The 17259-nt window shown below is 41.3% G+C and overlaps 1 protein-coding gene and 1 non-coding gene across 2 annotated transcripts in view; one reads left to right on the top strand and one right to left on the bottom strand.

Annotated features, from left to right (window-relative positions):
* Positions 1-4949: 4949 nt before the first annotated feature.
* Positions 4950-17259, bottom strand: part of PREP (prolyl endopeptidase) — a 132394-nt gene continuing 120084 nt past the window's right edge. The window contains exons 14-15 of the mRNA XM_065911634.1: positions 9449-9605; positions 4950-5694 (exon numbers count right to left, since the gene is read on the bottom strand). Coding sequence (XP_065767706.1) covers positions 5400-5694; positions 9449-9605 — 452 coding nt within the window. The 3' untranslated portion in view covers positions 4950-5399. The remainder of the gene's footprint in view (positions 5695-9448; positions 9606-17259) is intronic.
* TRNAC-GCA (transfer RNA cysteine (anticodon GCA)) lies at positions 12245-12316 on the top strand. The gene has a single exon. It is a non-coding gene; the product is annotated as a tRNA-Cys (tRNA).

Here is a 17259-nt window from a genome sequence, read left to right as displayed (position 1 = left end):
AGGAAATGGCAACCCGCTCCAGTATTCTTGCCTGGAAAATTCCATGGACAGAGCAACCTAGTGGGCTACAGTCTACAGGGTCACAAAGAATCAGACGTGACTGACCACACACTCTAACATAAGAGTAAACAACAACAAAAGCCTACAAAACTGGACCCTCACAAGTCATGTGCAGGTGAAGCTAACCTGGTTTTTAGGGCTTCTCAAGTGGCTAAGTGGTGAAAAATCTGCTTGCCATTACAGGAGATGCAGGTTTGACCTCTGGTCAGGACGATTCCCTGGAGAAGAGAAGGAATTGCAACCCACTCCAGTATTCTTGCCTGGAAAATCCCACAGACAGAGGAGCCTGGCAGGTTATAGTCCATGGGGTCACAGAGTCAGACACTACTGAGCCACTGGGCACGTTTCTGTGAACACGGGGGTACAGGTATATTTTTGAATTACAGTTTTGTTTGGGTATACTCCCAGGAGTGAGATTGCTTAGTGATACGCTAATTCTAATTTTAGTTTTCTGAGGAACCTCCATCCTGTTTTCCATAGTTGCTGTACCCATGTACATTTCTACCAACAGTGTAGGAGGGTTCCCTCTACTCCACGTCCTCTCCAGCATTCGATATTTGTAGATTTTCTAATGATGGCCGTTCTGACCTGTGTAAGGTGGTACCTCATTGGAGGTTTTGATTTGCTTTTCTGTAATAATTAGTGATGTTGAGCATCTTTTCATGTGTTTGGCCATCTGTATGTCTTTTTTGGAGAAATGCCTATTGAGGTCTTCTGTGCATTTTTCAGTTGGGTTGTTTTTGTTGTTGTTGAGTTGTATGGGCTGTTTGTATATTTTGGAGATTAAGTCCTTGTCTGTTGCATCATTTGCAAGTATTTTCTCCTATTCTGTACATTGTCTTTTCACTTTTTAAAATAGTTTCCTCTGCTGTGCAAAAGCTTATAAGTTTGATTAGGTCCCATTTGTTTTGATTAGGTCCCATATTATTCCTATTGTCTTGGGAGACTGACCTAAGAAACATTGGTACAATTTATGTCAGAGAATGTTTTGCCTATACTGTCTTCTAGGAGCCTTATGGTATCATGTCTTATGTTTAAGGCTTTAATGGCCATTTTCAGGTTTATTTTTTGTGCATGGTGTGAGGGTGTGTTCTAACTTGATTGATTTACTTGCAGCTGTCCAACTTTCCCAGCACCACTTGCTGAAGAGGCTTTTCCCCACTTTATATTCTTGCCTCCTTTGTCAGAGGTTAATTGGCCATGGGGGCGTGGGTTTATTTCCGGGCTCTCTATTCTGTTCCATGACCCATGTGTCTGTCTTGTACCGTCACTACACTGTTTTGATTACTGTGGCTTTGTTGTCTTGAGTCTGAAGGGTAGTTCCTCCCCTCCTGCTTTGTCCCTTTCCTCAGGATTGCTCTGGCATTTCTGGGTCTTTTATGGCTCCATATAAATTTTTGGATTATTTGTTCTAGTTCTGTGAAAAATGTCATGGTCAATTTGATAGGGATTGAATTAAATCTGTAGATTACTTTGGGGAGCATTGCCATTTTAGCAATATTAGTTATTCCAGTCCGAGAGCATGGAATATCTTTTCTTTGAATCATCTTTTATTTCCTTTATTAATATTTTATAGTTCTTAACTATAAAATAAACCTTGATCAGGTTTATTCCTATATATACACACACACATATATATATTTTTTGATGCATTGTTAAGAGTATTGTTTTTTACATTCCTTTTCTGATATTTTGTTAGTGTGAATGCAATCAATTTCTGAGAGTTAATCTTATATTTGCTAAATTCATTTATTAGATCTTTTTGTGTGGAGTCCTTAGGGACTCTATATCCATTCATCTGTTGATGATCATTTAGGTTGCTTCCATATCTTGGCTATTGTAAATAATGCTTCTAAGAATATCAAGGTGCATGTTTCTTTTCAAATTAGAGTTTTTGTCTTTTCTGGATATGTACCTAGGATTGGGATTGTAGGATCAAATGGCAACTATTTTTAGCTTTTAAAGGAACCTCCATATTGTTTTCCAGAGTAACTGTACCAATTTACATTCCTACCAACAGTGTGGGAGGGTACCCTTTTTCTACATCCTCTCTAGCATTTATTTTGTAGACTTCTCAATGATGGCCATCCTGACTGGTGTGAGACATTTTAAAAAGACATTTATTAGAAATTTAATTTGTTAGAGCTTTTTATCTTTCAAATTAAAAATATGCCTAGAGGGCAAAAACTAAGAGATAAGTTTAAAATGGTTTCTTGTTTGCTATATCCTGGTGGATCTCATGGATGCAAGTCCCATTGGCTTTCAGAGCTAAATACTTTGGAGGCTTGTCTCTTAGATGCAAGTCTTAAAAGCTGGAGTGCCTGATATGAGGTCCAAACCATTTTCTCGTCATGGAGAAGCTTGGAGTTGTGGGTTTCCTCCTGACTGTGGGCAGGGGTGGGGTGTATAGTAAGACTGTGTCTCTGCCTCTCCTACTTGGTTTGATATGGGTTTCTTCTCATTCATCTGATGTCTTGGGGTTGCTCATCTAGTTATTGGATTTCTTTCAAAACACGTTGTTCTGTGTGTGACTGTCGATTCCATGTGTCTGTGGGAGGAGGTAAGTCCAGGGCCTTCTAGTTACCATCTTGAGTGGGACCCCTCATGCTCTTCTGTTTTCTTACTAGACTAGTGAGTAAGAGTGCTGTCTCCATTGTCCTGCTGGCAGGGTTCACAGCTCTGCTGCTCACTTCCTGTCTGGGGAAGTTGGACCTTTGCTAAATGGGGGTAATGGTAGCATGTGGTTTTATGGTTCTTGAGGACAAACGTCTCTGCAACCTGGAATGCTTTGAGCTCGGGGGACTGAGTGAGGCAGTTGATCATCTGCCTCCTGAAGTGTCAGCTTCGTCAGGGCAGGACTTTTTCTCTTTGCACTCCCAGCCTCTAGAATTTGAATAGATGCAAATACAGCTCAGTATTCCTTACTCATTGGCCTCAGCCCTCATTCCTATTGGCCTGGCTGCCTACCTTCTTGCAGTCCGACCTGTATCCTTCTGACAGCTTCCCAGCCTGGCGGTAACTCATCTCTGAGGCTCTGTAAGCCTTCTGGGCATCAGCTCTGTGGTCTTCCCAGCGAAATCCCCGAGGCTGGTAAAATTACCTGATAAACATGGCGTGACTGGTGACACTTTCTTAGTTGAAATGTAAGTTTTCACACTAGCAGCAGCATTTTTGTGTAACTTGCCTAAGTTTTAGGAAACATGACTCACTGCAAAGTTTTACAATATTCCAAGTGTGTACATATCAAAACATCATAAATGTGACTTTATCTTACTAAGGTAGCAAATGCCCCTGGCGTGTTTTCAAGGCCCTGTGACAAGGCAGACTGCCTAGGCAATGTATGTGGCTTTTTCCTCAAAACACCAAAGAACATGACAGAGCAGAGGAGAGAGAGGTGATGTCTAATAGGGAAGACACCCTGAGATCCAGGCAGGAGCCCAGCCCCTAAGTCATCCAGTGTTTTAGGTTTAAAAAAGCTACCTTCACTCTGAGGGCTCGGCTGCCCAGCTAAAATCTAGAGATGAAGATAAGCTTGGGAAAGAGAACTCCCAAATGGAGTCCAGTTATATGCGAGGCACTTGTATTAGCTTGTTTATTCCTCATAATCACCAGTTACTAAAGGACAGTTGGGGGATTTGAACCTGGGCCTGATTTCTTCTGACGCTGAGACTCTACACATTATATACTTCCACTTTCTGCTGTTAAGAAGACCACCTCAGTGGGAAAGTGCTCTGTGCAAACTTGAAAATGCTCTGAACTTGAGTGGGTACATCTAGGCTGCCTGCACCTCAAATGAGCCAGCTGGTCTAGGATAAAGGCTGCTTTAGCTTATCTGTACTTTTGTGTTAGCATCTCTGCAGGTAGCTGGTGATGATATCAGACCCCGTATGCACTGGTAGCTAGTGGCACCCTTCTTCTCTGGTGATTGGTGGGGGAGTGGGGGGTGGCTTATAGTCATAATGTCAGTGACAGTTGCATTATATGCAGTGCTTATTTAAACAAACAACAGAAAACATGACTCCAGAAAAGCCGAAACACGTAGCCACATTTCAACTGTACTTGTGTGTAGTGACAGGAAATGTGTGTCTAATTTTAGACCAGTTTGAGAGGTAGAGATCTCAAGAGAAGCACACATGTGTATATTTTGGAAAATAGCACTTACCTGAGAAAGAACAAGCTATCAATGAAGTAATCTTTTAAGCTAATTTTTTAAGGTTATTTTATACAAAATAGTAATTAACTTTTGTGATATTTGATGAAGCCAGACAAAGAAGCTGTTTCTTCTTTTTTTCTCATAAATTAGATTAGTGCTTCCCAAAATGATACCCAAAGGAATGGTATTTCATGAAATATTCCAAAAAATGCCTTATGTGGACAAGTTTGAGGAATGGCCTATCTTTCTCTTGAAGATTTAAGGTTGGGGAGATACCAAAACTTTAAAAAAAAAGTATTACTGGTTTTATATCCAGGAAGTGCTCTATGGGGATAAATGCTTGGCAGTTGCTGAGATTTCTGATTGTAATGTATGTTTGGACCATTCACTCATGTGGTCTCTTTGTTTTATGAACCTCCCTACTATGATTTCCAGGAATACTTTGAAACCAAACTGACAAACAAGTAGGTGAATAATCCTAGGTCCACTGATTTTTAGGGGGCATCCAAACCACATGAGCCTGGATCAGCTGTCTGAGGGGTTAACACATAAGCCAGCGAGCTGCCTCGAACAGCCTCCTCAGCACAAGCGAGGGAGCTGGGCGGATGCACTCAGCCTCAGCGCAGGGCTGACAGTCTGACTTCACTGCTTATTCCCATAGAGAAGGGACATGACGCATGCAGAATGACGGCAGTTCTGGGGTTGCCGCTGAATACAAAGGAGCCAGGAAAAAACCTCCCATTCTTAAATAACATTTATTATTGTTGGAAAGAAGTCTCTTTTCATGAGAACAATTCTCACATTTATTTAAAGGTATACTGGTTACGGTTATAGAAGCAAATTTCACTGAGGTGTTCTATATGAAGTATGCCCGACTACGCCTCTGAGTTCAGCAATCTAATGTTCACAATGTGTTGGCTGCCATTAGCTATGTATCCAAACATGCCTTTTTTTTTTTCCCCCCTTTTAAAACATGTGCCTGCACAGGGTGGAGAACGAAACGCCAAGGGCCTGCTAAAAAGGAGAAGCCTAGAAAAGATAAAATTCCTGCAGCAGCTCTGCTCAACTGCAGCCGTGGGTGCAGGAACAGAGTTTATGTGGGGAGGCGCTGCGCCCAGTGGTTTCTCGGTTGAATGGTGTGAGAGCCCTTGAGGTTTTCTGCGGCGGAGGAAGAGAGAGATGCCATTTACTGAATCCAGTCGATGTTCAGGCAGCGTGCTATGAATGCAAACATGTCTGAGACTTCTTCTATCACTTTGGCCGTGGGCTTCCCGGCCCCGTGGCCCGCCTTGGTGTCCACGTGGATAAGCAGGGGGTTGTTCTGCTTCCGGCTGCGGCCCACGAGGTGCTGAAGGGTGGCGATGAACTTAAGGGAGTGAAGCGGGACCACGCGGTCATCATGGTCCGCGGTGAGGAGAAGCATGGACGGGTACTGGATGTCGTCTGCCTCTGGCAGCTTCACGTTGTGCAGTGGAGAGTATCTGAAAGGCAAAGGCACTTCCATGAGGCCAGGTATCAAAAGGAGAGCTCTGCGTGTCCACTGGTTAATCAGGCAGAGACCTGTGTCGTTCATCTGCAGTGAGGACCGTGGCCAGCTGGTCCCCGGGTGCCCACTGCAGACATTAAGGTGGGCTGTGACTGGCCGGGGCTATTGGAGGCTGGGGAGCCCTGTCATTTATTTGGCCCCCACTTTGGAAGACTGTGTAAGAAACTCACAGGGCTGCTGGAACAACCCAAACTATATGCACCCTGACTGTCTTGAGGTGAGTATTTTCATATTCTTCAGGCTGAATTTTTCACTGCAACAAAGTGGACTGGTTGTCCCTTTGTTTATTATTACATGAGAAAACATTTTAAACTGAAGTGTAGTTGATTTACGATATTAGTTTCAGGTAATTCAATATATTCTTACAGATTATAGTCCAATTAAAGTTATAAAATAATGGCTCTACTCCCTGAGCTGTAGAGCACATCCTTGCAGCTTATTCATTTTATACACAGTGGTTTGTATCTCTTAGTCCCCGACTCCCATCTTGCTGATTGTTCTTTTAAATCACTGACTATGGATATAATAGGTGCAAGCCTTTCTTTTGTTGAAGAATTTGAAATCCAGTGTCTGGCAGCTTTTTGCCTGTTTGGTATCTATAAAATCTTTTTTCTGATCTCAGGTTGATAGTCTTAGGAAGAACACAGGTCCCCCCGGGCCTAGTTTCTGTCTGAAGACCAGGGAACCTGAGCTGGGCCGCTGATCTGCTGGCTCACAGTCCAGCAGAGACTGCCTTTGGGCAATGGTGAGAAAGTTAGTGCAGGAGGAACCGTCTGAAGCACAAGATAAATTTGCAGTTAACAAAAGGTTTTCAAAAACTAAGTAGAATCAGATTATATGCTTGATGCTAATTAAGTAAAGTGAAAGAAATCTCTGAGTATTTCTTTACTTTTTATTTTTTTTAATATAAATTTATTCATTTTAATTGGAGGCTAATTACTTTACAGTACTGTAATGGATTTGCCATATACTGACATGGATCTGCCACGGGTGTATATGTATTCTCCATCCTGAACCCCCATCCCCTCCCTCTGGGCCATCCCAGTGCACCAGCCCCGAGCACCCTGTCTCATGCATAGTCAATACGGCTTTTTTTTTTTTTTTAATACGGCGGTCTTATTTCTCAGAGTGTTCAGTATTAATGCATCAACTATTTTAGTAGAGTTTTATTTTGTAGAGTGAATAGGCAAAAATAGTAAAATTTCTGCTCAGTTAACCAAGTCAAGACTAAAACTTTCTGGGGTTTAGTCTCCTAATAGGTAAGATGGGTGTGACAATGGATCTGTTTTCTGATCTCACTTCAGAGTATTTTTGGAACAACCCTGGTCCTCCAGATAAGGATTAGTTCTGTGGGAAAACAAGTTTGGAAATTCTTTTTACGAATAATACCTCTCTCTGCCTCAAGATTCACATACCACATTTATATATTAAAGATTCTGAGAAGTTCTGTAGGAAAAAAAAAAAGTCTGTTAGGTTTATTTATCCCAGCCATTCACAAACTTCGAAATCTAGATCTTTTTTCAGGGGGATCCCCTCCAGTACAGTGGATTCAGTTCTCTGCTCACTTGGGAGCAGATGAGAGGACATGTAGCCCTGTGGAGAGCTAGGCTGGAAAAAGTAAGGTCTGAAATAGGAGTATCACTGATGTCTTGACAGAAAAAATATTAAGAACTCTCTTTTATTGCCTTCAAATTAATTTTAGAAGTATTGGGTGCCAGGGAATATTTTGTTGTCTTCAACATACAATTAATTCACTCTTTTCAACTGAGTGTAAATGGGACCTCGCCCCCTAAGTGCCTGTTTTCTCTAAGTTAATTTGAACTATGACTCCTTCAGATATTCAGCTTTCACCAGGATGTGTCGGTGGGGCTACTTGTATATTTTTAAAGTTACACTTTTCCCCCTCCTACAGAACAGAATTTAGCAGTTTGAAAGTATTCAATTAAAAAAATCCGAGTCATTTTGGCCAAATATCTAAGTGGAGAACTAACCATACTGCTGCTGCTGCTAAGTCACATCAGTCGTGTCCGACTCTGGGTGACCCCATAGACGGCAGCCCACCAGGCTCCCCCGTCCCTGGGATTCTCCAGGCAAGAACACTGGAGTGGGTTGCCATTTCCTTCTCCAATGCATGAAAGCGAAAAATGAAAGTGAAGTCGCTCAGTCATGTCTGACTCTTAGCAACCCCATGGACTGCAGCCTACCAGGCTCCTCCGTCCATGGGACTTTCCAAGCAAGAGTACTGGAGTGGGGTGCCATTGGCTTCTTCGAAATTGCCATGCAAACCATGTCAAATGAAGGAAAAAACCTGACTTGAGAAACTGAAGTTACTGTATCAAAATCTATAGTTGACTGAAAAGACTGGGACGGGACACAGGCTCCTGATGCTATTCCAAGGGCAGCTCCTTAACACTGCTGATAAATCCCCCCGGGTCCCTGCTGTGGGAAGTAAAGAGAACCAAGAGCCAAAGAAGAATGCAGCTTACAGTCTTGAGAATCTAGATGTCTGCCATTTTCTGTTATCGCCAAAGTGGTTGAGGGATATAAATATTTCAATAATGCAACTTGTAGTTTCAAACCTGGGCTTCCCAGGTGGCTCAGTGGTAAAGAATCCACTTAGCAATGCAGGAGATGTGGGTTCCAACCCTGGGTCAGGGAAATTCCCTGGAGAAAGACATGGCAACCCACTCTAGTATTCTTGCCTGGGAAATCCCATGGACAGAGGAGCCTGGAGGGCTATGGTCCATGGGGTTGCCAAAGAGTCGGACACAATTTAGCAACTAAACAATAACAAAGTTTTAAATATAAATGGTTGTACTGAAAGCACAAAATAACTGTACTTGCATATATTCCTATTTCCTTTTTTTAACTGAGAAAAAGAATCCTATATATATATGTTATAATGATACCTTTTTTAAAATTAGTTTTTAATTGCTGTATCAACAAAAACCACACAGATTTCTTATCTCATAATAAGTCAGAAGTCTGAGTTGGTTTGACTGGGTTCTCTGGCTGTCTCAAGGTTGAAATCAAGGTGTTGGCTAGCTGGGCACTTATTAAGAAGGTCTAGGGAAAAATCTACTTCTGGACTCATTTCAGTTGTTGCCAGAATTCAGCTCCACAAGGCTGTAGGACTGAGGTCCTCATTTCTTGGACAGCTATTGGCTGGCATTGATGTCGGGTTGTAAAGGCCCCCTTCCTCATTTTCAAAGCTGGCAGTGGTGGGTCTAGTTCTCCTCGTGCTTCCAGTCTCTCTCATCTCCTTTTCTGCTGCATCCCTGACTCTTGCCAGAGATGGTGCCCTGCCTTGAAGGGCTTGTCATTAGATTAGGCCCTCTTGATAATCCAGGACAATGTTTCCACTCTGGTCAGCTGATTAGTAACCTTCATTTAATCTGCAAAGTCCCTGCAGAGCAGTCCACAGATCAGTCAACCATTGAAGAACCAGGGGGACAGGAATCCCGGGGGACTACCTAGGATTCTGCCATCACATCTTTTTTTTGCTCAAGACCAGATCAGAACTAGGAAGACAGATAAGTATCCCTACCACATATCCTACTTTTGCAGTGAATTACATGTAAACATGTGATACTGAAGGGGACAGTCAAACATACCCTTTTGACTGAGTTCAGTATTCTGACATCAAATAGTGAGCAATACAAACACGTCAGTATGAATCAAAACCTTACTTGATAAGCCATTCAAAATGTTGTTTGTTGTCTGAGCAGCCATAATCAGTGGTCCAGGCGTGACCAATGGTGTATTTATGGAACTTCAGCATGTCCATTACTCCAACTTGGGCAATAACGCAACCAAAGAGGTCAGGACGCTGATTGGCACAGGTAGCTAAAAATCAAGATAGAAAAAGGAGGTCGTCCATCATTAAACATCTGTCATAAACAAACCCAAATGAGAACAAAACACTTAAATGTTTTCTGAAGCCTGATGGTCTTTTTTTCCCAAAAGCACAGGAAGAAACTATCAGAAATCACTTGCCCAAGAGTCTGCAAGCTTTCCCCCTGCTTCCAGTATATATCCGAGGGGTGGAATATTTTCATCAGTAGTGGACACGTAACTCTTCATGAAAACCTCAGACTTTCTGTAAAATCTGTGCTGCTCCCATCCCTAGCTGCTTTCACAGGTGATGCAGGATATTAACGAACTTGTGCAGGGTCTCAAAACTAGCCTGTGATCTTGTGACATAGTAAGAAATACCTGTTTAATCTTTGTCCCTGGTTCCTAGAACAGATCTCCTAAAACCCTTGAGAGTTTCCTGAGTGACACAGTGAGAGAAGTATTTTTCATAATTCATAACTAACCCCTCTCAGCCATATCCGAGTTCATGCTAATGACGTGGTTCTTGCTGGGTTCCTAGACAGCTTCAGGATGGGGGCTGGCTGACCAAGGAACCATGTGATAGGAGGACTGGATCTTTTGGTACCCCCCCTGACGTCTGGGGAGAGGAGCGGGGCTGGAGGTAGTGATTCATGGCTACTGATTTACTCAATCTAGCCTGTGTAACAGAACCTTCGTGAACACCAGTGGAGTCTGGAGAGCTCCCGGGCTGGTCAACACTGGGGATGCTGGGACCATGGCGCACTCACAGGGCATGGAGGCTTGGCGTGCACCCGCCCCAGCTACACACCTCCTCTGGCTTGTCCCCAAGTTCCATCCTTTATAACAGACCGGCAAGTGTAAGAGCGTTCCTGCAAGGGAAAGTCACTTAGTCGTGTCCAGCTCTTTGCGACCCCATGGACTATACAGTCCATGGAATTCTCCAGGCCAGAATACTGGAGTGGGTAGCCTTTCCCTTCTCCAGGGGATCTTCCCAACCCAGGGATCGAACCCAGGTCTCCTGCATTGAGGGCAGATTCTTTACCAGCTGAGCCACCAGGGAAGCCCAAGAATACTGGAGTGGGTAGCGTACTCTTTCTCCAGGGGATCTGCCTGACCCAGGAATCGAACTGGGATCTCCTGCATTGCAGGCAGATTCTTTACCACCTGAGCTATCAGGGAAGCCCTAAGAATGTTCCTGAGTTCTATCAAATTATCGAACTTGTGGAGGGGGACCTGGGAACCCCCACTTTATAGCCATCAATCAGAAATACGAGAGGTCTAGAATTTGTGATCGGTGTCTGCAGTGGGGACTGTCCTTTGGGTCTCTGCTAACGCTGGGTAGTGTCAGATGGAATTGAATTGTGTGACACCGAGTTGGCGTCTGGAGAGTTGGACCATTGGTTGCTGTGGGATCCACCCTCCTACCCCTTCCTGCATTTGGCATCAGAAGTGTTGTAAACTGCAACAGTTGATATAGGTATAGCTCAAAGCCGAACAGAGCCTAGGACCCAATTCAGAGCTCTATCAGATACTGACATATTTTCTTGTCCTGTTTTAAAAATGCTCTTCTTTGTATATTTAAAATTTTATTTTTTGGATAATTCAATAAATGTTTATTGAACATCTGCCATGTGTCTTGCACTAGGCATGGGGCCTGGGGATATGTCAGTGAATAATTTAGTGGGAAAGATAAAAGAAGTGAATGGGCATTTACAGTGTGGCAGTCACTTCTGTTGAGAAAGTGCAGGTACTAAGGAAGAAGGGTGTAGGCCAGCGTAATGAAGCTGGGGAGGCTTTGGGAGGAAGTAACATGAAGCTGGCATGACGAGGAGTTAGTCAAGAGATGTGAACTTTTCCTGCCTCTGGCAAGAAACAGCTCCCACTGCAGTTTAGATGTCAGTGCTTATTCATGATACCGATTTCTGAGTCCTACCCCTGCAGATCTCCTCCTCCTCACTCAGAGGTGGGAGGGGCAGGAAGATGTTCTTTTAAATAAGCACTTTAGCATCTTGATGGACAAACTCCATCTCTGAAGGTCCCATAAAGGACCTGGTTTATTAAAATGCATAAACCAATTCCTGAAAATACAACTCCAAAAATGGACTTATTGGATGAACCAGTAAATTACAACACAATTCTCCCACTACTAAAATCAGGTGGTATTTTCAACATCTTTTTCCATTAAATAGTTTAGATTCACCCTAAGTTGTTCTTTCTTTTTTATTAATACTTGTTTAATTCATATGAAAATTTAGTTGGCTCAAACTCAAAATATACTAAGAATCAGACCACTTCTTATTACTTCCATCATCACAGCCAGGTCCATGCCACCATCTTCACTCACTGAGACAGCAGCCACCTCACTGGTCTCCTGCTTTTCTGTCCTCGCCTCTTCTGTCTACTCTAACACAGCAACAGATCAATCCACGGTCCTGATTTAAACATGTCAAATTATATGCTGACTCTTTGCGACCCCATGGACTGTAAAGTCCACGGAATTCTCCAGGCCAGAATACGGGAGTGGGTAGCCAGTGTTTTCCTTCTCTAGGGGGGATCTTCCCAACCCAGGGATTGAACCTGGGTCTCCCACATTGCAGGCGGATTCTTTACCAGCTGAGCCCCCAGGGAAGCACCCGGGAAGCTGGGTTTCCCTGGTGGCTCAGATGGTAAAGCGTCTGCCTGCAATGCAGGAGACCCGGGTTCGATCCCTGGGTTGGGAAGATCCCCTGGAGAAGGAAATGGCAACCCACTCCAGTACTCTTGCCTGGGAAACTCTATGGATAGAAGAGCCTGGTGGGCATCCCTGACTCAATGGACGTGAGTTTGAGTGAACTCCAGGAGTTGGTGATGGACAGGGAGGCCTGGTGTGCTGCAGTCCATGGGGTCGCAGAGTCGGACATGACCGAGCGACTTCACTCACTCAAATTATATGCTACTTCTCTGCTCAAAACTTCCCCAAAGGCTTCTCAGAGCAAACCATGCTCTCTGACAGCTGTGAGTCCTGCCTGCTTAGGTTCCCAGCACCCCCAACCTCTCCCCTCACTTTCCCTTGCTGTCTGTGCCGAACCACAGACGTGGGTCAGGCCCGTCATGCCACATGCCTCAATTAACTAGAATGAAGGCTCCATGAGGGTTTTGTCTGTTTCATTTGCTGACATATTCCCAGTATCTGGAAAAATGCCCAGCACTTGCCCAATACATATTTGTTGAATAGATAGATTTGTGGTTATTTGGTATTTAAGAATATTATCCATATCCTTTCTCAATTTTTCTTTAAATTGAAGTATAACCGACATAAAGTGTATTAGTCTCAGGTGTAAAACAGCAATTTGGTATTTTTATGCATCACAAAATGATCACCGTGATAAGTCTAGTTACCATCTCATCACACAAAGTTATTAGATATTATTGACTATATTCCCTATCTATATAGTATATCTCTGAGCTATTTTATCACAGAGTTTGTACCTCTCAATTGTCCTCATTTATTTCACTCATCTTCCCATCCCACTCCACTCTGGCAGCCACTAATTTTTCTGTATCTATTACTAGTCTGTATTTGCTCAATTGTATTTTTACATTTCTCATATAAACGAAATATGGTAACTGTCTTTCTCTGACTTATTTTACTTATTATACCCTCTAGGTCCACTCATGTTGCAAATAGCAAGATTTCATCCTTTTCTATGGCTGAGTAATATTCCACTGTTTGTATATTATACATATAAATCTTTTTTTATCCATTAATTTATTAATGGACACTTAGATTGCTTTCATATCTTAGCCATTGTGAATAATACTAGGATGGACATAGGGGTATGTATCTTTTTGAATTAGTGGTTTTGACTTCTTTGAAAAAAATTACCCAGAAGTGGAACTGCTGAATCATAGTTGTTCTATTTTTACTTTTTAAGGAACCTTCATACTGTTCTGTATAGTGGAGAACAGTTTACAGTCCCACGCGTGCATGAGGGTTCCCTTTTACTGCATCCTGTCAACACTTATTATTTGTTGTCCTTTTGATACTAGCCCTACTGACAGTGTGAGATGGTGTCTCATTGTGGTTTTGATTTGCATTTCCTTGGTGGTTAGTAACACTGAGCATATTTTCACGTGTCTATTGGCCATAAGTGTATCTTCTCCGGGAAAACGTCTATTGAGGCCCTCTGCTCATTATTAACTGTTTGTTTTTGATGTTGAGTTGTATGGGTTCTTAGGCTATTTTGGACATTAAGCTCTTAGCAGATACATTGTCTGTAAATACCTTCTCAGGTTCAGTAGCTGCCTTTTCATTTTGTTGGTAGTTTTCTTCGCTGTGCAAAAGCTTATTAGGTTGCTACAGTCCCATTTGTTTGTTCTGCTTTTGTTTCCCTTGCCTGAGGAGACATATCCAGAAAAATTTCATGAAGACCAATTCAGTATATTGCTTATGGTTCAAGGGGTTTTATGGCTTCAGTTTTTACAAATTTTTTTTGAGTTTATTTTCATATACGATGCAAGAAAGTAGTCCAGTTTGACTCTTTTGCATGAAACTGTCTAGTTTTCCCAGCACCATTTATTGACAAGGCTATCTTTTTCCCACTGTATATTCTTCCTTCCTTTGTTGTGGATTTACCATATATGTGGGTTTATATTGGGGTTCTCTGTTTTGTTCCATTGACCTTTATGTCTGTTTCTATGCCAGTACCATATTGTTTTGGTAACTAGAATTTTGCAGTACAGTTTGAAATCAATGAGCATGATACCTTTAGCTTTGTTCATCTTTTTCGAAATTGTTTTGGCTATTTGGGGTCTTTTGTGCTTCTTATTTGTTCTAATTCTGCAAAATGGCCATTGATATTTTGATAGGATTTGCACTGACTCTGTACATTGCCTTGGGTAGCAGGGTAATTTTAATAATATTAACTCTTCAAATCTATGAGCACAGTATATCTTTTAATTGGTTTGCGTCACCTTCAGTTTCATCATATCACAATTTTCAGTGTACATGTCTTTCATCTCTTTGATTCGATTTATTACTAGGTATTTTATTCTTTTTGGTGCAATTTTAAATGGGATTGTTTTCTTAATTTCTCTTGATAATTTGTTAAGGTATAGAAATGCAACAGATTTCTGTATATTGATTTTGTATGTGCAACTTAATTAGTTCTATGATGGCATCTTTAGGATTCCCTATATATAGTACCATGTCATCTGTAAACAGTGGCAGTTTTACTCCTTTTCTAATTTGGATTACTTTTCTTTCTTTCGCCTGTCTGTTGCTGTGGATAGGACTTCCAATATAATGTTAACAGGAGTGGTGAGTGACTCTCTTGTGTCAATAAGACCCTTTTCTTTTTTTTTTTTTTTTGTCAATAAGACCCTTTTCTTGTTCCTCACCTTAGAGGAAATGCTTTTGGCTTTTCACTGTTGAGTATGATATTAGCACTTGTCATACATGGCCTTTATTATATTGAGATGTGTCCCTCTATACCCATTTTGTTAAGAGTGCTTAATCACAAATGGATGTAGAATTTTGTCAAAAGATATTGAACCATCCTTACATCCCTGAGATAAATCCTACTTGATGATAATGTATGATCCTTTCAATGTACTGGTGAATTTGGCTAGCTAAGACTTTGAAGCTTTTTATATCTATGTTTACGAGTGATATTGGCCTGCAATTTTCTTTTTTCTACGTGTGGTATCTTTGGTTTTTATATCAGGGTGATGCTGACCTTGTAAAATCAGTTCAGAAGTGCTCCTTCCTTTTCAGTTTTCTGGAACAGTTTGAGAAGACAGGTGTTAACTTCTCTCTAAATGTTTCGTAGAATTCATCCGTCAAGACATCTGGTCCTGACGTTTTGTTTGCTGGGAGTTTTCTTTTTTTTAATTTACTGATTCAACTTCATTACTGGTAATTGGTTTGTTGAGACTTTCTTCCTGATTCAGTCTTGGGAGATTGCTAGTTTCTAGGAACTTATCCATTTCTTATAGGTTGTCCACATTATTATGCATAATTATTCATAGTATCTTAGGATCTTTTGCATTTTTTATGGTGTTGGATGTGATTTCTCTTTCATCTCTGATTTTCTTTGAGCCCTCTCTGTTTTTCTTGATGAGTCTTGGTAAAAGTCTAGTAAAATTTTTTCATCATCTCAAAGAAACAGCTCTTAGCTTTATCGATCTTTTGTATTGTCTTTTAGTCTCTTTTACTGCTGTAATTTTTATTATTGTAGTCACTTTAGGTGTTAGGTTAGATTCCATTTTCATTTGTCTCTAATTTTAATTTTTAAAATTTTCTCTTTATCAGTGACCCACTGGTTGTTCAGTACCATACTGTTCAGTCTCTGTTTGGTTTTTGCAGTTTTTCCTTGTAGTTGATGTTTAATCTCATACTGTTGTGGCTGGAAAAGATGCTTGATGTAATTCCAACCTTCTTAAATTTATTCAGATGTGTTTAGTAGCATAGCATATAATCTATTCTGGAGAATGATCCATGTGCACTTGAAAAGAATGTGTATTCTGATGCTTTTGGATAGAATGTCCTTAATCTATTTAGTCTATCTAATCTAATGTATCTTTAAAGTCAGTATTTCCTTAATGATTTTCTGTCTGGAATGTCTATCCATCAAAGTAAATGGAATACTAAAGTCTCCTGTTATAAAATAAATAAATAAATAAATAAATAAAGTCTCCTGTTATTGTTTTACTCTTGGTTTCTCCCTTTATGTCATCAATATTTGCTTATACATTTAGATACTTCTATGTTGGGTGCATAAATATGTTTTTAAAAAATTTTATTTTATACTGTAGTTAATTTACAATGCTGTGTGTGTTTTAGGTGTACAGCAAAGGGATTCATATATACATATACACATATCCATTCTTTTTCAGATTCTTTTCCACATAGGTTATTATAGAATATATGTTCCCTGTGCTATAAGTAGGTCCTTGCTGATTACCTATTTTATATATAGTAGTGTGTCTTTGTTAATCCCACACTCCTAACTTATCCCTACTTCCCCTTCTCCCTCTAGTAACTGTAAGTTTGTTTTTGAAGTTCTCATTTTTTTAGAACTGTTTTTTCTGTTCAGCTTGTATGATTTTCATTATTCTGTTTTCCAGGTCTCTGATCCATTCCTCTATATCATCTAATCTACTGTTGATTCTTGCTGCTGCTGCTGCTAAGTCGCCTCAGTCGTGTCCGACTCTGTGTGACCCCCTAGATGGCAGCCCACCAGGCTCCCCCCTCCCTGGGATTCTCCAGGCAAGAACACTGGAGTGGGCTGCCATTTCCTTCTCCGATGCATGAAAGTGAAAAGTGAGAGCGAAGCCGCTCAGTCGTGTTCAACTCTATGCGACCCCATGGACTGCAGCCTACCAGGCTCCTTCGTCCATGGGATTTTCCAGGCAAGAGTACTGGAGTGGGGTGCCATTGCCTTCTCCGTGATTCTTACTAGTATGTATGTATTCTTTTATTTCAGTTATTGTATTCTTCACCTCTTCTTGGCTCTTCTTTTTATTTTCTAACTCTCTGTTAAACTTCACACCATGTCCATCCATTCTTCTCCTGAGTTTGTGGAGCATGTTTATGATCATTACCTTGAGCTCTTTATTGGATAAGATTGCTTATCTCCACTTTGCTTAGTTCTTCTTCTAGGGGTTTTAGCTTGCCTCCTTG

The sequence above is a fragment of the Muntiacus reevesi genome, chromosome 19, assembly GCF_963930625.1.
Source record: "Muntiacus reevesi chromosome 19, mMunRee1.1, whole genome shotgun sequence".
NCBI lineage: Eukaryota > Metazoa > Chordata > Mammalia > Artiodactyla > Cervidae > Muntiacus > Muntiacus reevesi.
This window is presented reverse-complemented; position numbering and strand designations above follow the sequence as displayed.